General features: G+C 42.5%; 1 protein-coding gene across 2 annotated transcripts in view; it reads right to left on the bottom strand.

The window, feature by feature from the left end:
• Positions 1 to 13,054, bottom strand: part of FLT3 (fms-related tyrosine kinase 3) — a 53,439-nt gene that overhangs the window by 26,334 nt on the left and 14,051 nt on the right. Inside the window, exons 1-6 of one of the 2 annotated variants that reach the window (XM_010851221.1) lie at positions 12,646 to 12,707; positions 12,148 to 12,277; positions 8,928 to 9,055; positions 8,104 to 8,243; positions 7,853 to 8,006; positions 6,432 to 6,600 (exon numbers count right to left, since the gene is read on the bottom strand). In XM_010851221.1, the coding sequence (XP_010849523.1) occupies positions 6,432 to 6,600; positions 7,853 to 8,006; positions 8,104 to 8,243; positions 8,928 to 9,055; positions 12,148 to 12,236 (680 nt within the window). In that variant the 5' untranslated portion in view covers positions 12,237 to 12,277; positions 12,646 to 12,707. Of the gene's footprint in view, positions 1 to 6,431; positions 6,601 to 7,852; positions 8,007 to 8,103; positions 8,244 to 8,927; positions 9,056 to 12,147; positions 12,278 to 12,645; positions 12,708 to 13,054 lie in introns of those variants that run through there. The other variant, XM_010851220.1, reaches the window with a different exon arrangement.

The following is a 13,054-nucleotide window of genomic DNA, read 5'->3' on the forward strand; positions in this document are numbered from 1 at the left end:
TTGTTTCCTTATCTGCAAAATGAAGGTAGTATCTACCTTATATGGTTGTTAGAGTAGTTTTTGTTAAATTTTTATTAAAGCAGTTTTGCATAAACTGCTTATAATAGTGCCTAGTTGTTGTTCAGTCGCTAAGTTGTGTCTGCCTCTTTGCAACCTCATGGACTGTAGTCCACCAGGCTCCTCTGTCCGTGGGATTTTCCAGGCAAGAATACTGGAATGGGTTACCATTTCTTTCTCCAATGATTATGCTTGCTGCTGCTGCTGCTGCTGTGTCGCTTCAGTCGTGTCCGACTCTGTGCAACCCCATAGACAGCAGCCCACCAGGCTCCACCGTCCCTGGGATTCTCCAGGCAAGAACACTGGAGTGGGTTGCCATTTCCTTCTCCAATGCATGAAAGTGAAAAGTGAAAGTGAAGTCGCTAGTCATGTCCAACTGTTCGCGACCCCATGGACTGCAGCCTACCAGGCTCCTCCGTCCATGGGATTTTCCAGGCAAGAGTACAGGAGCAGGGTGCCATCACTTTCTCCGATTATTATGCCTAGCGCATAGTAAACATGATAAATGCGTTAGATCATCATTACTATGAGGCTTATTAAGTCTGGAAATCATTTTGAATAAAAAAGATATTTAGAAGCTTTATTCTGGGGTATACCTTGTCAGAAAGTCACATTAAAACAAAGACGCAAAGAAAAAAAAAATTTAAGTAAATGCCCATCAAGGAGTTAGTCAAAATAAAATCTTCTGAAAAGTGGAATGCCATGTAGCCATAAAAGTGATCACGTAAATAATAGTACACTTATTAACAAAGCAAAAGATGATATTTTAAAGGGAAAAATTGGGTGACAAATGGCACAATTAAAAAAATGACACAATTAATTTCATGTTTATACAAAAACCTATACTTCTGTTTCTATCATGGCAGTTACATAGAAAAAGTCTGAAATATAAACTCTGGTGGTGGAATTGTGGGTGTTATATCCTTTCTCTCTTTAAGACAATTTCAGAAAATAAGAGTGCATGAAAGGGACTGACTTTGCCCTAGGTCTGGGGTAAGTAACATAACCTGTTTCCATATTTCATAAAATGGAATAATGATCAAATGAGATGATCTGTATAAAGGACTTTGCACACTGGCACATCGCAAGGGCTCAAAGACGTTTCTTTTGTTCTCAGTGAGGCTTCATGACCTGGTCAATACCTTACAACTGAGTGGGCAGGATTTGGAAATTCCCACTGTTCACTACAAGCAAACATCTCCTCGTGTTTGTTACACTCAGGGCTCATCTCCTTCAGGGAACCAAAACAGTCCTTCCAAAAAAGCTCAATGCAGTCCTGCAATCACATATCATTTATTGACTTGAGAGCTGGCTTTTCTGTTTGTCCCAAGAAGGACTGTGGCTCATCACCCAGAACCCACACTCTACCATACCGCTGGTACCAGGAAGCTCTCAGTTAATGCCTGTTGTGGGCAGAACTCAGACTGGTAGAATTGGAAAATTATATATTTCAGGAAAAAAGAAAATACAGGAATCTGTCATGCCTAAGGAGAGTCTCTTAGAAGAGACTATTTAAATAATTATAACATCCTAATAAGTTGTTTTGGGGTGTGTGTGTGTGTGTGTGTGTGTGTGTGTGTGTGTGTTTAACCATAAAATTAGGAAAAGCTAAGGCAGATTTGTTTATAAGTCTACAGAGATAGGAAATTAAGCAAACGAACAGACGAAATATCCTAGAACCTTTTCCCAGGACCTGGTTATCAGGGCTGCTGGAAAGTTACAATTTCATAAAACGTAAACATAAAGGCAAACCCTAATAAACTCTGTGCAATATTTGAGGAAGTAAATTGGAGAAACGAAGCTGTGAAGGTGGGGGAAGCTGCTAGATTTCTGGCACACACACGACCACACCAAAGCTTTTTCAGGAGTACTGTTATTACAAGACCTTTCGGTTACACAGAAAAACTGGTGGCACTTTGCTTCTAAAGTCCTCTCCTGCCACATGATGAAAATTCTGTACTTCACCAGCAAAATTCAGTTTGACTAAATAGTTGAAACTGAGTGGTGGGTAAAGGACGCTTACTGTATTATCCTCTGAGTTCACTAGTAAATTGGGAACTTTTTATAATAAAAAATGGAAAAGAACTCAGAATTTAGTCTGCACCCCCAATTACAACACAGAGCCTCATGCAGAGAGCAGAAGACGTTGAGAGCACTTGTGCTCAGTTTTTTTGGTCGTTCATCTTTTATTCAATATTTTGAGTGTCTTTTTCATGATGAAGGAGGCTCTGTCTCACCTGGCATTGTGAATCAAGTGGGCCATCACACTCACTGCATCATTTTCATCAATTAATATTGTAGCTCTTCAAGAACTTTTTAAGTAAAATAAATACTGAGTTAAGTGTAGTGGTGTGGAGAAGGCAATGGCACCCCACTCCAGTACTCTTGCCTGGAAAATCCCATGGACGGAGGAGCCTGGTAGGTTGCAGTCCATGGGGTCGCTGAGAGTTGGACACGACTGAGCGACTTCACTTTCACTTTTCACTTTCATGCATTGGAGAAGGAAATGGCAACCCACTCCAGTGTTCTTGCCTGGAGAATCCCAGGGACGGGGGAGCCTGGTGGGCTGCCGTCTATGGGGTTGCACAGAGTCGGACACGACTGAAGCGACTTAGCAGCAGCAGCAAGTATAGTGGTGAGTGTGCATTTTGAGTTGATTTCTGGGAGGTGATGATGAATTCATTCATTTACTAAATAGCTGCTGACTATTTACTAAGTAGCTGTTGCCTTGTACAATAGCACAAGGCATTGTACAACGCCTTTCTAAAAAGACAGGAAAATGCCAGGGCCCATCCCCACAGTGGGGTTCAGCACACAAGAGGCTCACTGTATCACCCGGGAACTAGGGGTGAAAGGCACAAGCACTATAGGCGTCAGGATCTTCCCTCATTTATCCATTTAGCTGCCTCTTGAAGATAACTACTTGGGGTCAGGGATGCAGGTTGTGGTCATGGAATGAAACCAGATTAACTAGATTGGCCCGAGATCCATATATATCAGAGACACGGTTCTCTAATCAGTGAGTCTGTCAGATCTTAAGAATGGTGCCAGGTGTCACCAGCACAAATAGCAGCGACCTCCCAGGTGGCCCCTGGCCCTTAAATGTGCCTGCATAACTTGAGGGAGTTGAGGGGGAGACATCACCTTGTTCACGCTTGTAGCCCCTGAAGGCACTGAGCCCATTGAGAAGGTATTAAAGGAATATTTGTTGAACTAAATTGCACTGATCATCTATCTCTTTGAATCAATGTTGCAAGAGAATCCTGTAGGACTAAGAGCTTCTCTGACACTGGGTGACAACACAAAGAACAGGGAAAGGGACAGCACGGACATCCTAAACGCAAGTAGTCAACTCAGCTAGCAGGGGAAGGACTGGCCCTCTGCCTTCTACTTTCAAAAGTTTGATGGTTGAGAATACGGGCGTATGACAATGGGGTGACGCCCCCCTCCAAGGCAGTGGTTCTCAACCACAGGAACTTTTTCTCACCAGGGGACATCCAGCAATGTCCACAGATATTTTAGGTTGTCACAAGTGGGGTTAGTGGTGCTACTGACATCCATGGGGTGGAGACCTGGGACTCGGCAGAATATCCTACCACACAGAAGAAAGACTCCACCGCCACCACCCCCAGCACCCTGAGTGGAGAATTACCCAGCCCAAGATGTCAACAGTCTGTTGTTGAGAAGCCCTGAGTTAGGGGACTGTGAGTCCATCCAAAGGCTGCCTTCTTAATTACTTTAAAAATGAATGCTTTGAACGTTAGGAGGTTTGGGCAAGAGAGGATAGACAGTTCCATGCAAACTCTGCATTATAGAGTGCTTTTTAAAACACACACAAGGGAATTTCCTGGTGGTCCAGTGGCTGACGCCACACTCCCAATGCAGGGGGCCTGGGTTCAATCCCTGGATCCCACATGCCTCAACTAACACCTGGCACAGGTGAATAAAGAAATAAGTAAAATATTTTAAAAATTAACTGACTTCTAAACCAAAAGTTCTTTTTAAAAAATAAAAAAGCAAACAAGGATCAGCTACAAATCACTTTGGGGTATAGAATAGCATGGTTATCAGGAAACAGAGAAGAATCAAGATGAAAAGAGCTTGAATTTCCCTGGTGATCTAGTGGTTAAGAATCCTCCTGCCAATGAAGGGGACATGGGTTCAATCCCTGGTCTGGGAAAGACTCCACATGCGTGAGGCAACTGATTCGGCATGCCCTAGAGCCCACGGCTCTTCAACGAGAGACACCACCTCAATAGGAAGCCTGAGCACCTCAACCAAGAGTAGCCACCACTCTCTGCAACTGGAGAAAGCCGGTGAACAGCAACAAAGACCCAACACAGCCAAAATTAAATAAATAAAACACTTTTTAAAAAGATGAAAAGAGCTCAGCTCTGACTCGTCTCCTAGACCTGTGCCATCCAACAGGAATATAATGCAAGCCACATGCATAATATTAAAGTTTCCAGTTAGCTATCTAAAAAAGTGAAAAGGAGTAAACAGTAATGATAGATTTATTGAACTTAATATATCTAAAATACTAGCATCTTAACATATAATCAAGATAAAATTATTGAGATATTTTACCGCCTATTTCTCACACTAAGTCCTAAAAACCTGCTGTGCATGTTACCGTCACAGTGCATCTCCACTGGCACCAAATGTCAAGCTCTCAACAGCCACGTGTGGCTGATAGACCCGTACTGTACAGTCCAGGACCAGACCTGTGACAGGAGTCACCAGAGGTTCTCATTAAACACATAGACTCTGGATGCAATATGCCTCCGAGATTACTCAAGTGTAGTTATTAAGGAGCAAAGGTAACAGGTGCACCCCAAAGAACCAACTTCTGACTGTAGTTTCTTTGGTGACTGAACTTTCAGCATCTAAAGTCAACAGCTAGCAACTAGCAAAGGAGATTAATCCAAGCCCTGACACGGCACCTTGAAAAAACGTTCAGCTGTGCTCCAAGTGTCCTGCAAGTCAGCTGTAATGTCAAGAAAAATATATTTTGATGGGGAAAACCACTGCAGAATCAGTATATTGTGATAAAAATTGGACCAAGAATCAACCGTGCAGTATTCTTTTAAAAAATGTAGCCTTGGGGCATTGTGCCCCAATTTTGGTTCATCATGTCTGAAATGGGAGCAAGGAATCCACATTTTTTAATATCCACCCAGATGATTACTATACAGTTGGTATAAGGGCTCACGTTGAGAATCAGTGGTTTACCATAAACCCATTGACTCGCTTAAGACATGACAGATGCCTCTCAGCTCATAGTCTATCCTGAAACCATTGTTACCAGGGATTAGTTTTAAGAGATAAGAAGCATCAGAGCCTTAGGATATACAAGGAAGAGCTGTTTTTTGGAAGGAGAAAGAGAGATAAATTCGGAGTTTGGGATTAACATATACCCACTACTATACGTAAAATAGGTTAACAACAGGACCTACTGTATAGCACAGGGAACCGCACTCAATATCTTGTAATAATCTATAAAGGGAAAAAGGCTGAAAGAGAATATATATGCATGTATCAGAGGCTTCCCTGGTGGCTTCCCAGTGGTAAAGAATCCGCCTGCTAATGAAGGAGACTCAGGTTCAGTCCCTGGGTCGGGAAGATCCCCTGGAGAAGGAAATGGCAACCCACTCCAGTATTCTTGCCTGGAGAATCCCATGGGCAGAGGAGCCTGGCGGGCTACAGTCTATGGGTTGCCATAGACTATATAGGTCTATAGACATAGTCTCTTTTGGCAACTATGGGTTGCCAAAGAGTCAGACATGACTTAGTGACTACGCAACAACAAAAAATATGTGTATAAATGAATCACTGTGCTATACACCTGAAACTAACATAATATTGCAAATTAACTATCCTTCAACTTTAAAAACATGTTGATTTTTATTTTCCAAAGAGGGGCTGAAGAATTTCTCCCCTAAGAGAAACCTGAGTGCGGTTGGACAAACCCTCAGGAAAATGAGATTTTCCTTCAGCATTTATCCTTGGGCTATGTCTGTGTTTGTTTTTTGAAAACTCAAATCAATATACCTATAGGTAGCGTTTTCTGTTTTTCAGGGGTTTTACTTCCTCAGTTATCTGCCAAGGGGCTGAGAGAGACTTCGTGTGCCAGGAGCACATAGCCTCAAATAGGAAGTAACTATCGGGTGACTCAGAAAATGCCAGACTCAAACTGATAATGGTTCTTTCTGTTTTTCGTGAGTAGGTTACACTCTTTGAACTGATTAAAGAGTTATCATTGTGCCCTCAAGTCTGCTGCTTGCTTCCTCGTCCTCCATATCAGCATGATAGCACATTCACTCAAGGGTAACCAGAAGGGTCTGGCCAAGAATGACGATGCCTCCTGGACTCACCTGTACCCATCATCCAGGCCACTTTGCTCACAAGGAAATGATTTTCGAGAGAAGGTCCATGTACATCTGATTTGTGGGTATGCTTTAAACCTGACAGAAAAACAAAATTCTTCATACTGGTCAATTTCATAATCTTCATTTGATTTGGAAACGTTTATAAATCCCTTTTCTGTAAAAAAAAAAAAAATGCATTTTTTATAATGAGATAATGAGATTCATATGGAAATATATTGAGAAGATAAATTTTTATTCATCAGTTTTAAGCAAGAAAACTGAGATTTGATAGCCCAACAAGAAACACATGAGTCCTGTCCCCAGTTAGAAGCCTGAGCATATCACCTTCTGATTTCGCTCAGAATTAGATGTAAATAATTGATGCTCTTCCCAGAGAAATGTACAAAGACATCTATTGATTTTGCATACAACTTCAAGGGGTTGGAGGATTTCTCCAGCCTGGTGAACCATGGACACAGAGGGACCCACTGACAATCCCTCAGTCAGAACGGCCTCCTCGTGACTTATGCCACATAAAATAATCTCAGGGCACAAATAAAAGAACAGTCTAGCCAGTGATACGCACAAGGTTTCCCTGGGGAATACTTCCTTGTTAGTTTGATAAGAGAATCTTTTTATTTCTCAGCATTTTCAATGTAGGTGGCTAAAGGCTGCCACCTACTCTGAGATCACTTTTTTTTTTTGAGATCACTTAAAAAAAATTTTATTGCTGTCTCTGAGATTACTTAAAGCAGGGTTATTGTCAGATCCTACACAGCCCACCCAAATTTCCATTTCCTCAAGGTTCAGTGGTAAAGAATCCACCTGCCAATGCAGGAGACATGGGTTCAATCCCTGGGTCAGGCATATCCCGTGGAAAAGGAAGTGGCTGCCCACTCCAGTATTCTTGCCTGGAGAATCCCATGGACAGAAGAGCCTGGCAGACTACAATCCATGGGGTCCCAAAAGAGTTGGACACAACCAAGTGACTAAACAACAAGTATTTGTTGGGTTTTCTCAACCACTGCTCTCTGCCCTTGAGGGGCAGTGCTCAGGTAGTTCTTAGAACAAGTGCTTATTAATGATGCATTCTGCGTCTGGCTCTCAGCCACGTCTGGGACTACAAGGATAGAAGGGATTATTCCTGTTTTTAGGAACCTTCCAGCCTATTGGAAGACAAAAATCCACAAACAGAGGGTCACATTACAATGTGATGAGAGCAAAAACAGTGGCATTCAGGCTCGGTTTAACCAGAAAAGGAAGGGAGGGGCAGCTTGTATTGATTTCACAAAGCTATCCTAATTCAATTTCTCTCTCAACTTTTTGATACTAACCTTATACTGAAGCAGAATTTGCAGCACCTGCCTTACACTCCACACCAAAACAACTAAAAACACGAGTACAGATTATGTGCGCAGCTGCATTACCTAGGATGGTGACCAAAGCTGATTTACTGGGATGCTCTGAAGAGGAACAAGTGTAATAGCCAGTGTCGTTTCTTCCCACTGATGATACAAAAGCAAACAGAATCCGTATCATAGTTCTGTTTGTGGAATAGGTACTCATCTCAAAGTAGCTGCCCTAGATTTTAATATAAAACAGAGTTTGAATGGAGTGATTTCCACCTGGATTCTTGGTTCATTTTTCTGCATTTCAGAATACCAGCTCATCCTCTCACCTCTTCCAGTGCTTTATTCTCTAATTCCCAGCTGAGCCCGAATCCGTGGTTTACGTGAATGGCTTTGCACCTTATCCATAAGGGTTCCCCTACTTTAAGAAATAATTGTGGCGGTGTGGTCTGAGGAGTCTGGTTTAGATCTAGAAGATGAAAAAATCCCGGGTAAGAAGAAAAGTGATTCCCCCCTGCACCACACAATATATCCTGAACATTCTGCAGAATAAAGGTTTTAATGGTATCTCAGGGCTTCCCTGGGGGCTCAGTGGTAAAGAATCCGCCTGAGACACAGGTTCCATCCCTGGTCCAGGAAGATCCCACACGCTGTGGAGCAACTAAGTCCATGGGTCACAACTACTGAGCTTCTGCTCTAGAGCCTGGGAGCCGCAACTACTGAGCCCATGTGCAGCAACTACTGAAGCCCACAGGCCCTAGAGCCTGTGCTACATAACAAGAGAAGCTACCACAATGAGAGGTCCTTGCACCCCAACTAGAGAGTAGCCCCCCTTTGCCACAACTAGAGAAAAGCCCGTGCACCAACAAAGACCCAGCACAGCCAAAAATAAAATAAATAAATAAAAAAAAAAAAGATTTTAGTGGCATCTTAAATGTTACAAACTATCCCAAAATAAAAGGATATTTTAGAGATTAAGTAGTCTCTTATGAAGAAATGAGCACAGAAGAATCCATAATATTACACTGAAAATGGCCTGAAGGAACTATAGCATTTTTGAAATTGAGTGAGGACCTAAGGGGTGATGATTAGTCCCAGACTGTCTCCAAGAAACAGTCACAGAAAACAGAAGGACAGGATATGACGGTCTTACCTATAGTGAAGAGCTTGGTACATTCCCTGCCCAGCTCGTTTCTTGCACAGCACCTGATATCTCTTCCAAATAACTCATGGAGGACGCTCTCCTCCTTCGTGACAACAGCTGGACTCTCTCCTTTACAGCTGCAATTAAAAAAGAAATGTCAGTTGACTAAACACTTTTTAAAATGACAAGCGAGTATTCAGGAGAAGAGCCAGATAAAAGGTTGTAGAGTTTAAGAGCCTGATAAGAAAATAAAGATAGGAGCAGGTCACAAGGCAAACCAATTCATACTGAGGGTGTGCGCACCACCCACGGAATTCTTAAGGGAACTAGTTAGTTATTCATTACCTCACCTAATTAGAATAATGCTGGAGAGAATCATAATAAAAGAGTGCCAAAGGTTTTGAGAAAAGTACGGATACTAAAGGGGAAAGGGGGGTGGGAGGAACTGGAAGATTGGGATTGACATACACACACTATTGATAGTATGTATAAAATAGAAAACAGCATGTGTAAAATAGGTAACAGCATGTATAAAACAGATAACTAATGAGAACATGGGCTTCCCTGGTGGCTCAGAGGTAAAGAATCTGCCCGAAAGTGCAGGAGACAAGGGTTCAGTCTCTGGCTCGGGAAGATCCCCTGGAGAAGGGAATGGCGACCCACTCCAGTATTCTCGCCCGGGAAATCCCACAGACAGAGGACTGTAGCCGGGCAGGCTACAGTCCATGGGGGTCCCAAAAGAGTTGAACACAACTTAGCGACTGAACAACAACAAATGAGAACATATTGTATAGCTCAGGGAACTCTACTTAATGCTCAGAGGTGACCTGAAATCCATAAGTGAGGGGTACTTGTACATGTATGTCAGATTCATTTTGCTGCACACTAGAAACTAGTACAACACAGTAAAGCAACTATACTCCAATAAAAATTTATTTAAAAAAAGATTTCGTGTCTGGTGACCTCTTGGTTGTTGTTAAACAGAAAAAACGAATGGAAGAACCGAGAAAAGACAGAAAAGGGGTGGGGAAGAAAATGGAGAAAAGGAAGAGCACAATTAGGTTTTAATACAGCAACAAGGTGTAGGATCTTTGAAGCTCTGAAGAGGACAAGCCGTGAGAGGGAGAGAGGCCAGGGCTGCAGAAGTGCCCAGGGTCCCCACAGCTCACAGAGGAGAGGGTGGTGTCACCTGAGAGGAGCCAGCCCCACCTGGGGATCTGGGCTTCCCCAGTGGCTCAGTGCTAAAGAATCTGCCTGCAGTGCAGGTCACTCAGGTTTGATAAAATCCCCTGGAGGGCACGGGAACCCACTCCAGTATCCTTGCCTGGAGAATCCCCAAGGACAGAGGAGCCTGTCGGGCTGCAGTCCATGGGGTCGCAAAGAGTCACGACTGAAGCAACTTAGCACACACGCACAGGGACTGAAGGGACTTCTCCCTGCCCTCTCCCACCTCCCTAACTATCACCTTTCCCAAAGCAGGTACAGCTTTTGGAATAGTCACAGCTTTCTGTGACTATATACAGCTTCTGTGTACAATCACTTTTCTCCTCTTTATCACTTTAGTCAAATATATTCTTTGTTGTTTACGTATTATTCCTTGAGTTTTAAAAATGGCAACAATAATTCTTTTTAAATTACAATAATTTGTTTATTTTGTTTGGCCAAGTGGTAAGGGAAATCTTAGTCCCCTGACCAGGATGGAACCTGAGTCCCCTACATTGGAAGATCAGAGTCTAAACCACTGGACTGTCAGGGAAGTCCCAATAATAATTAATCTTTAAGACAACAATAATTGCTTATTGTAGAAATTTTGGAAAATCCAGAAAAACCCAAAGGAAAGAATTTTAATTTGCCCATATTCCTACCACCATGAGATGACCAACTGTTACTATTTTGCTGTGTGTAGCTTTCTAATCTTTTTCTTCTCTGTTCACACATTACATTTATATCTATAGGTAATCTCTTTTTCCTTCAAAATGTGGAATCCCAGTTTTATCATTTGGCAACCTGATTTTTTTTTTCGCCTTCTCTTTAGTCCCATTTTTCAATTAAAGTTGTTTAGTACATTTTAATTAGTTCAAACAGCATGAATCCTTACTTTGTGAACACTTAGGTATAACACATTTACAAGGTACTGACTATCTACCAGGAATTGTTCTGTGCGTTTCACGTGTACCGATTCATTTCCTCACAGACCGCTACCAGCCCCACGCTTCTAATGAGCTGGCAAGGGGTTAAGTAACTCAAGGCCACACAGGTATAAGCACAGAAGGGTTCAGACCCAGGTAGATTCTACATCTTCAAACAATCATATCTGCTCTTCCAGAATACATGGAATAAGTACAAATTAAACATTCATTCACAGGGGATTTTTTTTTTATCTAGAGGGGATTATACACTAAAACCTGGACCTGGGACTTCCCTGGGGGCCCAGTGACTAAGACTCCATGCATCCAACTCAGGGGGCCAGGGATCCATCCCTGGTCAGGAAACTAGATCCCAAATGCCCCAACTAAGACCCAGTGCAGCCAAATAAGATAAAAGTAAAAAGTAAAAAACTTTAAAGTCTGGACCTTTTTTTAAAAAAAACACAACAGTTATAACTTTATTTATTAATTTGACTGTGCTGGATCTGTGCTGCTGTGTGGGCGCTCTCTGTAGTTGTGGTGAGTGGGGGCTACTCTCTAATTGGGGTACGCCAGCATCTCATTGCGGTGGCTTCTCGTGTTGCGGAGCATGGGCTCTAGGGTGTGCGGGCTTCTGCCAGTTGCTGCATGTGGGCTCAGTAGTTGTGGTGCCCAAGCCCTAGAGCACAGGTCAATATTGTGGTGCCTGAGCCACCTTACTTGATTAGGGATCGAACCCGTTTCTTCCACATTGGCAGATGGTTCTTTACTACTGGGCCACCAGGGAAGCCCTGGACCTTTCTTTTTCCCCCGACAGAGTCAACAACCCTGTAACTTTAAGTTAGAGAGTCAACAACCCTGAACTTTAAGGGTGCTAATTCATGTCCTGTGATATGCAGGGAGGGTCCTACAGGTCAGTGACATGACCAATGGGAGCTCCAAAGGCACCCTCACTAAGACACGCCCCCCACTTCCCCCCTGGGAAGTCCACACCAATCATGCTTTAAAAGGGCATGTTTCTTGTTAACATGGTGATAACTTGTACATACAGTATGATGTCAACTATATTAGAGAAAGTCACAAGAGCCGTTCTCACGTCATACCTGTCACTCTGTGAATCGCAGAACACCCATTCCACCGTCGGTTCTGGAACACTCTCTGAGATGCAGACCAAGGCGTCCTGATTTTCCATTTTTCTAAAGTAAGGTTTTCTTAATGTGTAAAGCAGTGTATCTAAAGCATTATAAATTATTCATGTTTTAATATTAAAAATGTTTCATATGAAAAACATTTAAAAAAACAATAACTTAGTCTCCTCAAAAGAAGAATTCTACATCAAGAAAAGTTAATCTCTTATACTCTAGCAGTATCTTCCACTCCATTCCAAATATATATAATAACATAGCCCCTCCTCACTAATACATTAAACTCAACTCAGGCTGAAATGCTGACTGGCATTTATTCTCTTAGCTAATGTCTTTGGCTATTTCATGAATCCAAAGACAACTAAAGTTTAGCAGAGGGAAGCCAGGTAAAAAAACAAATATCAATATGCATGGGAAAAAGAAGAGCAAAAATAACATAAAGTTTATAACACATACTTATCTAGTTTTGAGGCTCAGCTTTCTGCCCACATGGAGAAGGGCATGGCAACCCACTCCAGTATTCTTGCCTGGAGAATCCCCATAGACAGAGGAACCTGGCGGGCTACAGTCCATGGGGTCACAAAGAGTCGGACACGACTGAGCAAGTAACACTTTCTGCCCACAATTTTATCTAGAACTAGGCAGAAATATAGTCGAACAGAGATAGAATTGAAACAGAATTAAGAGGTTTATTTTAGCCTCTTATTCACATTGAACCTCCCCCCTCCTCCTTCCTCCTATTTTCCCCTCCCTCTCCCCACGGTGCTTATCATATCATCTCTACTTCTGCTTGGAACCCTTAGCGATAGGAGTTCATGACCTCCCAGAGTAGATCCTTCCAGTTTGGAACCATTTTTTTTTTTTT

Source organism: Bison bison, unplaced genomic scaffold (assembly GCF_000754665.1).
Source record: "Bison bison bison isolate TAMUID 2011002044 unplaced genomic scaffold, Bison_UMD1.0 scf7180017864299, whole genome shotgun sequence".
NCBI lineage: Eukaryota > Metazoa > Chordata > Mammalia > Artiodactyla > Bovidae > Bison > Bison bison.